The following is an 18,054-nucleotide window of genomic DNA, read 5'->3' on the forward strand; positions in this document are numbered from 1 at the left end:
GCTAAGCTGTATTTTTACCCGTGGCCATTCGAATTATACGGGCCGAAAAATGATTGACATGCAATAATCCTAAATGAACGAAATGTGATCCTCTCCCCCCCCCCCTTTTCCTTGAGTACAACCCCAGCTTTTATATAGATATATAGTTTAACAAATGTCTGTTCATCCCCCAAATGCAGGCTATAAATAATCTAGGTATCACGTTTTTTATTTATGATTTAAAAGCGTAAGGTGGAGGAGGGGGTAATAAAGTAGAGTCCGAACTTTCACTCGAGTGTGATGATTCTGCACTGTTTTGTCGCATCATCATTCTATCTTTGCCGATATACTTGGAGCTCTTCTTCTTATAATCTACATAACAGGGACAGATGAAGAATCCGGTTCTCTTCTTTGACAACTCATCGGTATCATGATCATCTACTGTTGTATCTGACATGGATTCTTGATACGTGGGCAATGTCGTATAGTCTTCCTTTAGGCGACAATCTAGAATTGTGATTGGTGTTTCCAAGTGAATATTCGTCCTCTCGATCGTCTTTACAACGTCATTGGTGCAAGTACCATTAGGGGATGGTGGTCTTATCCCTGTCGAAGGTACGCTAAGTTCAATATCGATTTTCAAATTGTGAGAGAAACTCATTTCTTTAAAGTAGGTTGTATGGTTGAGCGACAAACAATTTGGCAACGTAAAGATGAATCTGTATTGAAAGGGTGTGACACCGAGTGGAACAGCTGCATTTTTTGCGGTGATTGCTCTACGTAATTGATGTGCTGGTATATCTGACGTAGGAATCATGGCTTCCTTCATGTGTTCCGAATCAGCTACGTCAATGATGGAACTAAGTTGTAACTTATAATCGTATAATTCAACTCTCCGTGCGTTGTATTCGGGTACATAATATAATCTTTTTTCAGTAAGCACAATGTTGATGGATTCTAATTGAACATTCTTTAACTGAGTTGATAAATTAATGGAAATAGGAAATTGAGTGCCAGAGGAAACGATAGACTTTTCAATATGAATGGTTGCATCACAAGCGTCTGTTTTTCTTTCAGCCAAGATAGAGGTGGTAGGTAATGCATAAGAAGCCAATGAAGCATCAGAAGGAGCTAAAGTGCGCAACAACAGGATATTTCGTCTCGATCTTAAATTAGGAGTACTAATACCGGGACGTTGTACGGTAGCAGCAATATAATAATAGACTTGGGCCATTTCATCTTCAATGGTTTCCACCAACTTATTAGGAATTAAGAATTCAAACGGCCAACGATTTAAACCGGCAGGCAAGATTTGGTTTTCCTTCATTGTCAAAATTAGGTTTTGGTCCAGGATTGTTTTTTCATTGTAAATTTTTGTACCACGTTGACCTAGACCGTCCGGCCATAGCATGTTTGATTTACCCACAAGTTGGACAAGCACTTGACAGGTTGCCATGGGTCGGGATAGCAACAGTTCCACTTCACCTCGAAGCACATGTGTAGTCGGATCGGATGGTAGTCCTCTTAGTAAAACAACGGGTTCCGCTAATTCAATCGACAGTTGTTTGCTTCCGGTAAAAAATGGTACAGCGATAGGCATATTTTACATATATGAGAGAAAAAAAATTTTTTTTTTTAACTAAAAAAAAAAAAAAAAGGGAAAGGGAAAAAGAGGAACAAAAGAATTATATATTCCAATTTTTATACACCCAGTAATTCATGTCCAGTCGTTTCAAGTCGGGATATATTCTGAATAACTGTCAAATGCTACTTGAAAACCCGGCACATCTTTTATGGCAACCACATCTAGATTTTTTTTTTAACTTTTTCGATCTCAACCTAGAAGGTCTAAATGGTATATATTTTATCACGGACATTTTATTATAGTGTCATGTCTATCTGATACAGTCGTCTTCTTTTTCTGATTAAATGCTCATATCAAGAAACATTACCTATATGCTTAATTCTTCAAGACAATTACAGACTTGAATCTTATACTGTGTACTACTCGTCCGTTTTTTTTTTAAAAAAATAAAAAACAAATACCGGCTTGTGTAATGAGGTACATACAACAAATATCGTGTCTTTATTTTTTTTTTAAAAAAAAAAAAATACCTGATATACCCCGTCAATCAATGCTTATTCCGAGTACCTGGCTTTTAGATTAAATGACCCGTGGGAATTATTGTTAACGTTCATTCAATTTTGTACCTCATCCATCAAAAATGAAATACACAGTCTTTTGATGTTGACATTTCATCAAAAAATAGAAAATCGCCATTTTTTTTTTTTTTTTTTTTTTGCCTGAGCTTGATTCCTAAAGGCGGTATTATGAGTCAAAGGCGGTATTATGACGAAATTTTGAAGTTCCCTCATGTTATGTCGGTGTACTTCCAAAAAAACAATGTATCGATTAAGCAATCTTGCTTTAAACTTTGTTATAAATATATAAAAAACTGTTGGGGATAAAAAAAAAATTTAACATCAGTTGCTTAATTTCTAAATTTATCACTCATTCTCGAATGAGGGAAGAAGCTTTTCATTTTAAAGCAAGTAGTGTCTAGGCACATATAGGTCAATGTATACTCACATTGTTATACTACAGTGCGGTCATCGCGTTTGGAAGGCAAATTCATTCTTATACAAAAGACAGGGCGGGGCGTTGTATACCGTTTGTACTCTCTTTAATCCATTAGGGCTTATTCGGGAGTTAACATATTTAAATTACACGGATTGTGCGATATATAGTAACGGAGCCTAGCTTCCTGCTCGCATTAGTTAGCGGGGCCAACGGGCTAATCCGAAATAATACGATCATCTGGATAAAATATAGCCAAGGATAAACAGTTGATTTGTATTCGAATAATCACCATGAGGTCAAAATATGTGAATAGTAGATACCGGGTAACTCCATATCACGAGGAATTTAACTTTGGATGCTTTTTCAGTGTGTTTTAATAAACTTAATGTGTTGTGTACACACATGCAGGTGAATATCCTAAATTTATCATTGAAACAACGCCCCTCTTTCCATTTTACAGTCAGTCTGAACAAACACCAAGAAGAGGGCTAAACAGCTCGCACAGAGTTCAAGCAATACAGTTAAAACGAATGTAAGCTCCTTCAAGTTTTCTGTTTGTCAGGAGGTCCACCAACAAAGTTTTGTCTTGGTTAACTAGTTTGGCATGGAAGAAACAATCAAGTCGCCATTGGCAAAACACAATATACCTGAACCAGCACCTGCTGCTTTGATTTCGTACTGATTCTTTTTTTTCAATGTTGCAATCATGATCTTGACAACATTGTCCCACACAAAGAATACTTTATACATTAACGGCACACGTCGATTAGATGCGGCAGTATGACTTAAATGAGCCATGTTATTTTACCAAGATGCTTATAATTATTACGATGTTAGAAAAGTGTTTCGCTTACAGCATTGGGAATTATTTCAAGAGAAGAAAAATGACAGCTGCGTCCCAGGGCGGAATAGGCCTTGTATTAATTGTACGCAATAGTTGCAGATAACCCGTCACTTAAATCCGTTACTTATAGGAAAAATTGATAGTCTTAGGTGGTGATTCCCGCCAGGTTTTACCTATTATTCTACGTGGATTCAAAAGTGATATTATCATTCAGTGCTCGGAGCTATCTTCACTCTCAAGTAGAAACATTAAAGTTAAAACATAATATGCGTGCCATACAGGCTGATGATCCTAATATTGCTAAACAATTGCAACAATATGCTGGCTACTTGGTTGAGCATTTGTCATGACTACCAACAAGTCGCAATGACAGGCGCTTGAAAAAGTCGGCCTGTGTCTTTCGTCTCTACAATTATACGTTGCGCTGTCCAGGGTCAGAAGGGAAACGTATTTTTTTCAAACGTCTTTTTTTTTGAATCACGAGACGGCCTAACTACACATAAGACAAGAAAAATTGTTACGTCAATTGACATGCCATATTATCTTAACTTCATGGGAAGATGAACTTTTGTTTTTCATAAAATATGCTTCACTATCAATGCATGCTACTACTGACAAGTACCGACTTGCTTAAGGTATTTGCAAATGCTTCTATTTTAAGTAAAGGCCATTATAATCCAATCATTCTGACATAAGCGCTTATTTATCAGTCCAAAAATAACGCCCACTCAGTGACACTTTTAAATTTGGATAAATTACAGTGTTTAAGAATAAAATATAAAAATTAATCTTATGGACTATCTTGTCTTTTTATCAATCATATAAAAAAAATAAGTTTTTCGTCTCAAATACGACACGGTTCATGCAATTACGTAATGTTTTAAGCATGATCACGTCTTTTTCAAAAAGCGCATTAGATAATTGATGTTACACGAAAGAGCATATGTAAAGTAATGTGTTTAAGTTGTTATTTTTTCATTTTCATTAATATTAAAAAACCCAGTTCTCCGCACGCAAGCCCTGGGGAAAAAACGGTGTCTCGCCTATGCGGTTGACAACCATACGCTCATGGACAACGCCGCTCAAAATACCCAGTACATCGTCTGACAAATGATCAGGTGGGAATACGAGACCGGAATACCTCAGACATTGCTGCCGTTTTTTGATTGAAGAAAAAGAAGAAGAAAAGAGTTCTTGATGAAAAAAAAAAAGTGCCTTTTTATATCTTTTTTTTTTCTGTACAAATTGTGGTTGACTTTTTACTATTCTAGAATAATTTTGGGACTTGTTTTTTTTGGCATGTGATAACTGATGTGACTTTATTCTTAAGGGTGTTGGCTTTATCACCACACTTATCATCCAAATTAATTATATATGGGCCTTGTTCCCCCTAATATATATATAAAATTAACTACAACACATGTCCTCTTCATACTTTCAAAAGCTGCATGTTTGTAAAATAGAGTATTATGGCAAAAACATTGATTCAACGCTTTTTCTTAAGGACAGCCAATTTTACCTATGCGCCTTTTAAAATATGGGGTCATCGAAGACCAGAAGCGGAGCCTCCCTCCCCACCTTATTTTTTGTTCCTGAATTGAAACAATGCACATTCTCAATCTACCTTCGGAAATCCTTCAAAAGATAGTGAACTTTTCAGAGCCACAATCTCTGCTCGAAATAGCTATTGTTTGTAAGGGGTTGTCTTTGTCTGGTTTTCGGCGTATGTATAGTGAATTGTGCCTGGACGATGAAGGCTTTAAAGTTACAATGGATCTATTGAAATTGGATGCAAAAAAACGCGACAGATACTTTCAACATGGTTCTTTGGTCAAGCAACTAAAAATTGATGTGCCCGATCCAAGTATTGATGATGTGGCTACTTTTGGGGAACCTAATCCACACGACTTTATATCGCTTTTAAATTATTTTCCAAATATTTTGGTTCTGGATGTAAATGACACTATCTACGCCGACAGTTGCCTCAGAGGCATTGCTTGTGATACTTCTGGAGTAATTTTACAATATATACAACATATTGTGCCTTCGGTAGAGATAGGTGGACTTACATCATGGCGTACTCATTTTGCAGCATGTTACGTGCGCCGTAAAACCATCACCAAACTTCAAACACGCTATTACAAAAACATGTTACGTGGACGTAATACGTTAGATCTATTGGGTCATTTTAAACAATTGTCTGAACTGACAATTATAAACGACCGTTATGATTTTTTTTTTATGCCGGACATTTTATCAGCTTGTCCAAAGCTAAAAGTACTCAACTATAAAGACTCTTGTGATGAGTCTAAAGAAACGATGATAGGATCTTTTTTGAAAAACAACCCTTCTTATTGCAACATGACGAGTTTAACAACACTGAAACTTTGTGTTCCCTCGATCTCTGCAAATTACCTACAATACATAACGGATTACGTTTCACTAGAACAGCTTCAAACTCTGGATTTAAAAATGCGTAATGATGATTTTTGTAGCTGGGTAGACAATATGGGGCTGGATAATGTACTTAAGTTTACAAAGAGGTTATGCAGTGTCAGCAAGTTCCAGCTAACGTGGCCACCTGTTAAAAAAGAAGGGATGATAACACCGAACACATATAGATCAAATATGAGAGAGTTCTTCCAGTTCGTCAAAACATTTAAAACGGACAATAATACTTTTTTCTCTCTGGTGTTTAGAGATTTCCCGAGGGCTTATCAGGATTTAAATGCAACCGGAGGACTAGACGAAGAAAAATGTGAAATCTTGCAGAGTCGGATCGAATATAATTCAAAGATAGGATACAGCTTCCGATATAAATTGGAATCTTCTGATTTTAACTTCTCTAAACACAAATTATCTAATAATGAAAACGAGCTGAATAGTCGTTTTCCATTAAAAATAGATGGACTGGACAAGATGAATGTCATAAATGCTTGTATCACCAGCAGCTCGATCTGTTATAATTTTAATCAAGACATACCCTTTCAACTTCTACAGCTTGCATTGATTAATTGTCCCTATCTCGAGTACTATCAATCTACCTTTCATCGCCATGGTAAAAGACGCTTAACAATAGGTGCTGATATCACTCACAGTTACAGATATTACCAAGACAAACGTTTTAACTTTATACCTTCAAGTACCATAGACAATTTGAAATCCGTCAAATTTGAGAACTTTTTACCAGAACAACGATTACTGGATCTGGTGTCAACTCATTTGCCAAACATAAATACGTTCGCATGCTTAGGATCTGACGTTGATGCTGGCTACTTGAGTAATAGCAGTATTGATCTGACTAATTTCGAAAACCTAGATACCGTTTACTTTGAGGTGGAAAACTTTCAACACGATCTCAGACATTATGTTGTGCATTTGCAATATACAGATGGGGATGAAAAATGCTTCTACCATAATATACAGTACGTGGAATCATCAAAAGTAAAGTTTTTTGAGGTCATTCACCCGTGCGATATTCCCCATTCTCTCACCCGAGTTGTGACAATCAAATGTAAAAAGAAGCACAAAATCACCATTGGCTCTTCAACTGTAGGTGTACTAGCAGGTATTGTAAACGGTCATCATTTACCCCGCGTTAGCGATGATTGTCATAACTTCTTTAAAACTTTCAAGTGTACCTTTTAAGTTTCTCAAAATTTATTCTAATAAAAAAGGAATCTTTTTTTTTCAGTCATCAGAGTGATATATATGGTTTTCAAGTCGAAAGCTTTAACACTACAGATAAATATGTAAGTAGTAAAAGTCTCCTCTTCAAAAACTACTCTTTTATACGGTCTTTGAAATATTGCATCACTTGCATGATCCAATAAAAAAATGTTTTCCGGCTATTGACGATTCCATGAGTTTAGACTAAACCTCCCTTGTAACAATCATGGTAGCCACAAGCAGTAGAAAAAATATGGTAATCTTATAAGGCTTTTCGTATACAAGTATACGATGCTGCATCCTAAAGGAATTTTGAGGGTGGCGAAAATTTGGTTGAGGAGTATGAAATTTAGAGTTTATGAAGTAAGCTGATTTCTGTTTCATGGGAAAGCCTCATGCTTATAATAGGAGTAAAATATTTTTATGTGAGCAGCCAATGGACTGTTTCTAGTTAATAGCTTTTAACGTGTCGCGTATTTTACCTTTTTTTTCTTCCTGGAACTCAACACAACAATCTATAATGCACATTCTCGACCTACCTGTAGAAATATTTCAAATCATATTGGACATTTCAACGCGGCGAGATCTTTACGAATTAGCCTTTGCCTGCAAGAGCTGGAATGTACCTGCTCTTCAGCGTTGGTATAGTGAGGTGTTGTTGGATAACTATTCTTACAAAGTTACAATGAATCTTTTTAAACCGGACGCTGAACAACGTGATAAATACTTTCAATATGGTCCTTTGGTCAAGCTTCTAGAAATTGGTGTTCCTGATCCAGATTTCGAAGATCCAGCTACTCTTTGGCAGCCAGATACAGAAGATTTTATATCACTTTTAAAGTATTTCCCAAATTTGTTAGTTTTAAACATCAATGACACCAGATTTGCCGATGGTTGCCTTATACGAATCGCCCATGGGCCTTTTGTAGATGTTATGCCAAATGTACAGCAAATTACAACTTCGGTCGCTATATTTCAAACTGCGTCATGGCGTAATCATTTTGCTGCATGCTACGCACACCGTGCAACTATTACCACACTTAATACTTGTTTCTTGAAGAACATGCTGAAGGGACGTGACACCATAAATTTATTGAGTGATTTTACACAGTTATCGGATTTGACGATTATGAAAACTCGCCCTGGGTCTATTAGTATCGCAGAAATTTTGATGATTTGTCCAAACCTAAAAGCACTTGATTATAAAGACTGTGACATGTCCGAAGAATTTATCAAGAGCTTTTTGGAAAATGGCTCCACTATAAATGCCTTGAATACAAACTTGGAAACATTAAAACTTTGGGTGCCTTCACTTTCTGTTAACTATGTCCGATATATAACAAATTATTTCTCATCGCAGCTTCGATTTGTGGACCTAAACTTACATGGCACCAATTATCACATCTGGCTAGATGAGATTGGTCTGGATAATGCCTACAGATTAGTAGAGAGATTAAAAAAGACCGGAAACTTCCAGCTGAAGTGGGCATATTTTAATGAAAGTAACGAAATAACGTCAAATGCAAGCGGATCAACTATAAAGGATTTCTTCAAATTGGTGAATACATCCAAAGCAGGCGAGAATACTTTTATTCGTTCAACATTCAATACCTTCCCAGGATATCTGCTTTCATACGAAGAAGGAACACTAGATTTAGAAGAGGATGGAGACTTTCAGAATCGGATCGAATATAATTCGAAGACAGGATACAATGTTAATTATAAGTTGGAACCTTCTAATTTTAACTGCTTTAACCCCAGATTTCTCAACGGAGATATGCCGTATACTTCTTCTCAGTTAGAAATAACTGAATGGGAACATATTAATGTCATTCATGTCAATCTCGTCTCTGATTTTTCCAGACCAGCTACACTATTCGAGTTTTTACAGCTTGCGTTGATTAATTGCCCCCGCTTAGAGTTTTTTAAACTTATCTCGAGTGTTCCGAGTAAATATAAAATACGTATGATGATAGGGAAAGATATCGATCATTTTGTGAAAAGACAACAAGAAGAACATTATCACCAGATATCCACAAATACCAAAAACAACTTGAAAGCGGTCAAATTTGATAACTTTTTACCCTCGCAACAATTATTGGATCTTATGTCTATTCATCTACCAAACATAAAGACAATCGCATGCTTAGGAATCGATGTCGATGATGTAGACTCAAACAGAAGAACTATTGATCTGACTAATTTCGAAAATTTAGATAACGTTTACGTCATGGTGGATAATTTACCTCATTACTTTGAAGATTATATTGTGCACCTGCAATTTACGGATGGGAATGAATCCTACTATTATCAAAATTCAGAATGTCGTAAATCATTAGGTTTGAAGTATAGCGAATTTGTCGACTTGTGTCTTGACAGCGGTGGAAGTGCACTAGTTGTTACAATCAAATGTAAAAAGAATATAAACACCCTAAAATAAATCAGCGATCAAAAATTGAAAAATATCGCAAACAAATTAGAGCGGAAATAACGATCTTTTTTTTAAAAATATCGCGATTGGCGATATCGATCAAATTTTCTAAAATATCGCTATTGGCAATATCGATCAAATTTTCCAAAATATCGTTATTGGCAATATCGATCAAGCTTTCTAAAATATCGTTATTGGCAATATCGATCAAATTTTCCAAAATATCGTTGGATGGGGTAAAAAAAATGGGGTAATCGATAATCGATATAATATTACTTTTACACCCATGCTAAATCAGTATGCAAGCTTGAAATTGATACGTTTATATATATATTGGGAAAAACAAAATTTTATTTATGAAAAAAACTTAATAACGTCAAATCTGATCATGATGGACCTCTTCAAATATGGAAAATGACCAGTGAAATAAGACCAGAGACAGATATAATGAGAGGAACTACGATAGTGACCATACGAAGACCTCAGACGAATAGCAGTATCACTTACCCGCATAAAGATGGTTTATGTTAATAAGAGAATAAATTATCGTGTTTAGCAATGTGAACCTTTACAAAACCGTGGGATGTACGAGCCTCAAATGAATAGTAATATCAATCAGCTTTAAAAAATTGGGTTAACTTAATAATAAACAAGTATACCAATATCAAGTTATTTAACTTTCCACAAGTAATGAATGTATTGATTCCTTTACCTATAAAAATGCGCTAATAGATATAAGAAAGTAGTTAGAGTTCCTTACCGAGCAAAGAGCATTGGTGTGATCCTATTAGAAAGTTGTAACACGTTTATTATTAGTCACATAACTAAATCTAAATTAATTTAAAAATGATTATGATGAATCAAATACCATTAACTATTCGCATATACATACATTAACCTGTAAGAAAAAGAAAAGGGGAAAAAGAATAAGAATAAAAAGGTTTAAAAAACAAAGTTTGTTTAAATAAGAAAAAAACAATTCAGACTCAATTCCTTTTTTTTGGCAACGCCGTACGGGTTGATTATTTCCTACAGCAACTGATTCATCAGTCTTGTAAATGACAGATTCAAGGCACTCTCCTATTTTTTTTTTTTTTTTTTTTTGCAAATCTAAATTCATGTGTGCTCACTTAAAGTAATTTGGATGTATCGGCCTGTTGAAAACTGGTACGTGTGTAAACGCTTGTTCTTTTTTGACTTTACATATCAAGAAAGTACTCCAGGCTCGAACTTCGTTTTTGGTGAAGTTATAAAGAATCATGACGTTTCCCCTTATTCAAAGGTCATCCCGCGCATGATGAGGCAGAGCAAAAAAAAATTGTTGTCTTTGATGCAAAGGACCTTGTCTACTATTGGGTTGGTGAATGCCGACAGGTCTAACAACAAATATTTAATAAAAACTGGTAAGGCTTTCAAAGTCGATAAGAGTAGTATTACCGGCAGTGTTGGAAAATCATTAAAACCCACAATCACATGTCCCGTTTTCTTATTTTACTTACGTAATCTGAAGCTGTCTTTTTCTTACCCTGGCTACCATCCCCATAAACCTTTTTTTTTCTTTAAAAAATCACGTTTATTTATTAACATGCTATTGCTACATCTATTTATTTATGTATAGGTTGTTTTTATAGAGATTTGAAAATTTGGCTTTGCGATCAGCGATCAAAAAATCAAAAATATCGGAGATATCGATATTTTCGATTTTTTGAGCGATATCGCCAATATCGATAAAAAAAAACATTTTGATCGCTGATTTATTTTAGGGTGAAAAGTCACCATCGGTTCTTCCGCTGTGAGTGTACTTGCAGAAATTGTCGATGGTCATTGTCTTGAAAAAATTGATGCTGATTCTCATGAAACCTATAAAATCTTACGCTGCAGTGCATGAACAATTTCAAAATGGACATTTTATTTTTTGACAAAGAAGTCTAAATTATCATGAAATAAAGTTTAAGCATCTTTGGGGATCCCCACTGTAAATCCCAGATTTTGTGTTCTTAACTGGAAAAAAAAAGTTAATAGAATAGCTTTATTAATAGAACACCCTATTAAAGAGAAGTAAGATAACGGATTTTAGATACAAGTTGAATTCATCTTTTTCATTATGCAGCTGATAAAGTACAATAGCTCGAAGGCGTTAAGGCTTTATGTATATAATAAAACACTTGTTGAACGATCTGAACGACACTCGTTTGTGTATTTGTATGATCGTATGTACTACTGTGTAACGTAACAAGCATATTTTTAAAAAAAGATGAGGGAGGGATGGCGTTTAAATGAAACTCATTGAGCTATGCCTATATAAAGCTAGAAGACGCCATTCTTACCAAACTTTTTTTTTGTGATATCACCCACGCCCGCACGCATAACGCTCATTATTTTCCAGGCGTGCATGATGAATAAAACTTCCACTCCAATTATACAGACAGTACGTCTTTTTTTCATGTCAACAAAAAAGTAAAGAGGTAAAGTGGAAACGGGGTTTTTCATAATCCAAGGAACACATTTATTTACATGGCGGCGGGTCAAAGGAAAACATATCAATGTTATTGTTTTGAATGTGACCTGCGACTAATGTGGTTATTGTGAGTTAAGTCTGTTACAAGTAAAAAAAAAAAGGTTACACAAATTCCCATGGATCAACATCAATACACGCCATTCTATATCGGTGGTCTTTTTTTTTTTGTATAATGGAAGCCTTTTGGTCATTTATAATTAACCTCACTATTAAAATAGAATGTAAAGCATTAGTGGCGAATGGCGCGTGTGATAAATAGAAGAAGATGATAGAGACATGCTGCTTAATTGCTAATCGCCGATTTCTGCGGAAGGTTCCATAATTTATGGATTGCTTAGCGATGTGTGTTACATGTTGTAAGAGAAGATGAACCCAAACGTTTGTGACCCCTCAGAGGTATAGGCCCGAAGGATATGCCCTAAGAATTGATTGGCAAATAGTATCTTAAGTGATCAAAAAAGCCAGGCTTAGTATATATATTATATATTCGCACATAATAAAAAGATAAAGCCATGGTAACTATGGGGGACGTTCCAATCACAGGAACTAGTGCATTTACCCCACACCTTGTAGAAAAGAGAGTTAAACGGAAAAAAGTTTTATCCGTTTTTGGTAGGAGGGTCAATAATTTTTTTTTTTTTTCATTTATCTAGAGGACGATCTGTGCGTTTTTCTTTTTTTCTATTGTTCCTTTTGTTCTCCACTTTGGATGTCCGTATGTTCTTTTTTGACAGTGTTTGGCTAACGTTGCTTCTTTGCTGCTTTTTTAATTTCGTCCATACACAAGCATCTCCTGAAAATCCGTACATTTGGTAAGAAAAAAAAAAGATTTGTTTACAATGAATATTAAAAAACTCACACGGTTCTCACGTTTTGACTTTGAAAATATGATAGGCAAATTTTAGCCCAGTATGATTTACCTGCGTCAAATAAGACCAAATTATATTTAAAAGATACCTCTTTTAAGATATATAGTCAAGACTTTCAAACCGTCTTTAAAAACAAGGATATATTTGGTCACAACGAGGTATTATCTTATTCTCTGTTTTTTTTTACTCAGGTCTTTTCTAATTCAAACTCTCAATGTAGCGACTTGTTCTGGATCTAGGCGATGCCTGTAACGAAACAACCATTGAGGACATTGAGAAATTGAATGGTAACTGGGCAACTAGTCCTTCCATGATGTCGCAACCTTCTATTGGTCTCGTTCAACGAGGCGGAAGGTGCTTAAAATGGTCTGAGAAAATCGCAAACGCTCAAAATTTATCAAATTCATACGGTCTTCAAGTCTCTGGTATTGTGATTCATGATAATATCTCGTACCCTGAAACCACATTTATCCAAGAAGAGACCAACAATGCTGCTTTCCCCACTTGGCAAAACCCTTTACCCCCTCACAGAGATATCAAGACCATGACACAAGAAAATGAAATTGACATTGGTTCGACCTTTGTCGCTGTTTATTTTGTGCCTTACTCCTACATGGAATTCTTGAATCGGACCTTGTTAAAAAAGACGTTTGAGAAGGATGGTACAAAGCAGACTTATACTCAACTGACTTTCTCTCTCGCCGAAAGTCATTTTGTCACATCAAGTGACCCCGGCTTGTCGGGAACGTCAACAGACGATGAAGACGACAACCTCTGGGAAAAGGAACGAGAGAAACGAAATTACATCATTTACTCTGTCACTGCAGCCGTCATTTTGATTATAGGTAACAAGAAAATAAACATGGTCTATTCACTTACAATGGCTAACCTTTTTTTAAAAAAAAGCCTATATTTTAATTCGCTGGGTTAGAGCTGTCAGAAGAGCTTCTGTGGAGGACCTGGAACGCAACCTACAAGGAAATATGCTGAGAGATTTAAGGCGCGAAGGCCGTATTATACCTTTCCTTGAATTGGAGAAAGTCTGTCCTATTTTACTGTACAAGGATACGACCATGACAAATTCTTCCTGTGCCATTTGTTTAGATGACTTTAAGGACGATTTCTTTGTCCGTGTACTACCGTGTCACCATGGTTACTGTACCGCTTGTATTGGTAAAATGAGCACACGACATGTCAAAACCGAGGGAAAATACTAACCTGCTTTATTTTAGATGTATGGCTCACCAAGAAATCTAGTCTATGTCCAATTTGTAAAACAGACTGTAAACCAACCACGACTACTATCGTCAAAGTAGAAGATGATACTACAGCAACGGATGACTCTTCTACAGCAAATGACTCTACTACAGCAAATAACCCTACCACAGCAAATAACTCTACCACAGCAAATAACTCTACCACAGCAAATAACTCTACCACAGCAAATAACTCTACCACGGCAAATAACTCTACCACAGCAAATGACTCCACCACAACTAATGGTGGGAGCTTGGGTCAACAAGTAGAACCAACAGTACGCCCATAGTCTTTTTCGCAGGCCGAAAGAAGTCAAATCTGTATATCTTATCTTTAACACTCTTTTTTTTTGTCTCGGGAACAACTGGATCCCGAGCTTTATTATACATGTCTTGATAAAATAAATTATCCCTCCTATTCAATTTATATTGTTTGTCTCTTTTTTTTTTTATTATTTATTTGTTTGAATAAATTTTTTTTCCCTATAGATTATGGCTTTACTTAAACCTGTAGTAACGTATGCATTAGCAGCCGTATTGGTATTATGGGTATTACTTGGTGCCGTCACCTTACCTAATGCAAATCGATGGTTTAGAGGATCAGGTTATTCAATACAAGAAGGTTAGTGAATTTAAAATCATTTCTCCCCCCAACAATAACAATGTTTAAAAATTGAATTTCGGTCGCAGACATTGTCATGTTTAATGGAACTATATCAGTAAATAATTCAGTATTACAAGAATATGGCAAAAGAGATTTTAAATCGAGTATTTATCCGATTGACAATACACCACCTGTGCCTAGCCAAGGAATACAAGTAAATGTGTAGAAAAGAAGAGAGAACATATATGTATCTGGCAATTGAACCATTTATTCTTTAGGGAGTTCTTTACGATCTTGGAGAAGCGTGTGGTCTTGACCCGAATGTGATCCCGATGCCCGAATTTGCCAAACAACACAATATTTCTAAAATTGCATTAATTCAACAGAGCAAAACTTGTTTTTTGACCGATAAAATACGTTTTGCTCAACTGGATGGTGCCATCGCCGTGGTCGTCTATCACAATGGATCCAATGGATATGACACCTCGGCAAGATTTTACGGCATGGTAAATGTTCTTTCAATCGCATATATAAATTTATCTTTCCCTCCCACATCCTTTCTCATCGACCTTTTTTTTTTTTTATTATTATTATTATTATTATTATTAGGGTGTTATGCCAAAAAGTGTAAGTATCCCGGCTTATTACATTGAACTGAACACGGGTCTTGTTCTTTTACGAGATCTTGAAAATGTTCTTAAACTCAATGGAGAAAATCCTCAAAAAAATGTCGTCAATCGTATCACGCTTTCTCCAAGTAGTAAACCAGTACTAGATCATTGGCAGTTTGCTCTAGTTGTTGTCGGTGTTATGCTATTAACAAGCATTGTTGCCATTTGTAATATATCTTATAAGGGGGGGGGGGGTTTCTTCTTTTTTATAGCTAAAACTTTCTTTTTTTGTCACAGCTGTCTTACAATGTCACATGTGGCGTATGGCACAGAACCGTAACAACAATGCCAACAATGCCAGCGAAATATTGACAGCGGCAGAACAACAACAAATCACGATGGATGAAAATTTCTGGAGGGGTATTATTGGACAGCCTCCTCGACCTTTAATTGTCCAAACACAACGAAAGAGACAACGTCTGGATCAGGCTCTGGTCAATCTTTTACCTACGCGTATCTTTCAAGAACGCGAGAAACCAGAGAAATCTGCTCATAATTTATCAGTGGACTCCTTTGGTACGACTTGTGAACTAACAGCTTGTGTTATCTGTTTGGATAACTTTGAAACGGGTGATGTGTTACGTCGCTTACCTTGTCAGCATGAATATCATCGTGATTGTATAGGTCTCTCTCTTTCTCTCTCTCATATTTTTTATTTATCTGTGTTTGCGGCTGGACTAACCCACCATCTACTTTTCCCTCTAAATAATAGATGTATGGCTCACTAAAAAATGTGGTTCTTGTCCATTATGCCAACAATCCATTGAAATTCCTACAGTGCCTGATGAAATACATGCGCGTGCAGAAGAAGAAGAATCACAAATGTACGACGATATGCCAGACTTGGCAGAGACTTGGACTGGAATGGAAAGGGACCAGCAGGTAGCCATGCGTCAATCTCCCATGGCAGGTATGACCGAGACCGATTCTTCACAATCCTTAGAGAATAGACAGGAAAATTATTTACATCATCATAATCCATATCCACCCATCTAGTTTTTTTTTTTTTTTACATTTATATATATATATATTTATTAGATTTTTTGTTTGTTTCAAAATAAAGTTAATCATCATAACAAAAAATAAGGGTAAGCACAGATAAATAATTGTTTATGCATGAGAAATTTGATGAATCAAAAAAAAAATGTTATTCAGACATCAACATAAAAAAAAAAAAAAAATTTATTGTGCATGTAAAGCACTGATCTCAATGCAAAACAAAAACAAAAAAACCAATAATATTATGCAAGCAAAAAAAAAGTTGTCATACTATAAATGTATGTGATCAGCTCCACCCCTCCCTTGTGCAGGTGTACTCCTAAACATTTACAAAAATGATTGTATGTGTATCTTAATACAGCATCTCGGGTTTACCGTATATTTTGGAGTTCAACAAGTAGTTTCAATCAAGATTTTTTTTTAAAAAAAAGAGATGAAAAAAGAACATACAAATTTCTAGACCAAATATGTAGACGCTAGTTATCCTTATTGCTGCTTCTTTATATGTATATATTACGTCAAGTAGTTACGAGTAAAAGTAAATCGTTATTTAGTACTATGCGTAAATGTGCTATCCTCCGGTATCAGAGTATGATTAAAGTCTAATTTAGTTAGATTTCCACTTGTTCTTATCTATACAAAAAAATAGTACTACTAAAACCTTCTTTTGTTTACAAATGTATTTGCCGACATTCAACTTGGTTTTCACTAGATACGAGGACATTTTTTCTTTATAATTTCCATCTATTGTATAAGAATCACAAATAAACTAGGTTGAAGCATAGTCATATAACCATGTTAGCAATGTTTTTGTATAATCTTATGAAAATAAAATTTGTATTTTTTGATAACTTGTAATTTTTATTTATGGACAAAAAAAACGGACATGAGTTTTTTTTTTTTATTATATATATGTATATGTAATTGTTAATCTCTATCTTCCAAGTCCTGGTAATGCTGGAAGACCGGGTAATTCAGGAAGCCCAGGAAGAGCTACAGAACTTAAATCTGGCAAACTAGCTTCAGGAATACCTGGTAGGGTAGGCACGGTTGGTAAGGTAGGCGAAGGAATGACGGGTGCAGCTGGGATAGGTGCGGCAGGTACAGCGGGAAGAACAGGTGGGGGGACGGGTGGTAACACTGGATATCCTGGAAGAGAAGCCGCAGGAAGTGGGTAACAGGTAAGATCGGGCAGTTTCAAACTACCAGCCTTGGGAGGTCCATTACTGGCAGGCGCAGGCGCAGGTGGAGGGGGACGGGGAGCCTGATAACAAGCAACATCATGAGTGGCTTGATAGCATTCAGCGGCTGAATACACGGGAGCTGGTGGTGGAGGTGGTGGTGGAGGAGGCGCAGGCGCAGTTCCTGGTGGACATTGTCGCTTAGCCAATACATACCGGGTCTCAGTGACCAAAGGGGCGGCGAAAACCAATTGCAAACAAGCAGTGAGTGTTAAAGCCAATAAAAAACTAGAAAGATGCATGGTTTTTTTTCAATGAAGAAAACAAACCATCTATCTGATCGTTGAAGAGGGTTTATATATTCAATTTTTCTGTTACAGCAGACGTAATACGAATTTCGACAGAAGTGTTTTGCATTATATACAAGGTAGATTTGGCAGGTTTATTTGAAA

The 18,054-nt window shown here is 36.0% G+C and overlaps 5 protein-coding genes across 5 annotated transcripts; 3 read left to right on the forward strand and 2 right to left on the reverse strand.

Moving 5' to 3' along the window:
* Positions 1–211: 211 nt before the first annotated feature.
* Positions 212–1,435, reverse strand: EV154DRAFT_410785 (uncharacterized protein; the record flags this gene model as incomplete). Its single annotated transcript, XM_051595418.1, has 2 exons — positions 212–535; positions 599–1,435. 2 exons carry the CDS (start codon positions 1,433–1,435, stop codon positions 212–214), a joined length of 1,161 nt encoding a protein of 386 aa, XP_051463330.1.
* A 3,348-nt stretch (positions 1,436–4,783) lies between these two features.
* On the forward strand, positions 4,784–7,101 carry EV154DRAFT_491224 (uncharacterized protein). The gene has a single exon (XM_051599521.1). The coding sequence runs from the start codon at positions 5,010–5,012 to the stop codon at positions 7,050–7,052; it is 2,043 nt and encodes a 680-aa protein (XP_051463331.1). The 5' UTR covers positions 4,784–5,009; the 3' UTR covers positions 7,053–7,101.
* A 380-nt stretch (positions 7,102–7,481) lies between these two features.
* Positions 7,482–9,560, forward strand: EV154DRAFT_491226 (uncharacterized protein). Its single transcript, XM_051599522.1, has one exon. It carries the CDS (start codon positions 7,594–7,596, stop codon positions 9,511–9,513), a length of 1,920 nt encoding a protein of 639 aa, XP_051463332.1. The 5' UTR covers positions 7,482–7,593; the 3' UTR covers positions 9,514–9,560.
* Positions 9,561–12,652: 3,092 nt separating this feature from the next.
* EV154DRAFT_491233 (uncharacterized protein) lies at positions 12,653–14,574 on the forward strand. The gene is made up of 5 exons (XM_051599523.1): positions 12,653–12,834; positions 12,917–13,049; positions 13,112–13,736; positions 13,798–14,064; positions 14,124–14,574. Exons 1-5 carry the CDS (start codon positions 12,740–12,742, stop codon positions 14,435–14,437), a joined length of 1,434 nt encoding a protein of 477 aa, XP_051463333.1. The 5' UTR covers positions 12,653–12,739; the 3' UTR covers positions 14,438–14,574.
* Positions 14,575–17,355: 2,781 nt separating this feature from the next.
* On the reverse strand, positions 17,356–17,904 carry EV154DRAFT_476145 (uncharacterized protein; the record flags this gene model as incomplete). Its single annotated transcript, XM_051598014.1, has 1 exon — positions 17,356–17,904. One exon carries the CDS (start codon positions 17,902–17,904, stop codon positions 17,356–17,358), a length of 549 nt encoding a protein of 182 aa, XP_051463334.1.
* Positions 17,905–18,054: the final 150 nt, after the last annotated feature.

This window comes from Mucor mucedo, assembly GCF_025094135.1.
Source record: "Mucor mucedo strain NRRL 3635 chromosome Unknown EV154scaffold_3, whole genome shotgun sequence".
NCBI lineage: Eukaryota > Fungi > Mucoromycota > Mucoromycetes > Mucorales > Mucoraceae > Mucor > Mucor mucedo.

Bases quoted from the DNA above. Each gene is read 5' to 3' on its own strand.
- EV154DRAFT_491226 (XM_051599522.1), top strand. From the start codon at position 7,594: ATGCACATTCTCGACCTACCTGTAGAAATATTTCAAATCATATTGGAC.
- EV154DRAFT_491224 (XM_051599521.1), top strand. From the start codon at position 5,010: ATGCACATTCTCAATCTACCTTCGGAAATCCTTCAAAAGATAGTGAAC.
- EV154DRAFT_491233 (XM_051599523.1), top strand. From the start codon at position 12,740: ATGTTCTTTTTTGACAGTGTTTGGCTAACGTTGCTTCTTTGCTGCTTT. The intron at 12,835-12,916 runs GTAAGAAAAAAA...AAAATATGATAG, and splicing joins CCTGAAAATCCGTACATTTG to GCAAATTTTAGCCCAGTATG. The intron at 14,065-14,123 runs GTAAAATGAGCA...GCTTTATTTTAG, and splicing joins TTACTGTACCGCTTGTATTG to ATGTATGGCTCACCAAGAAA.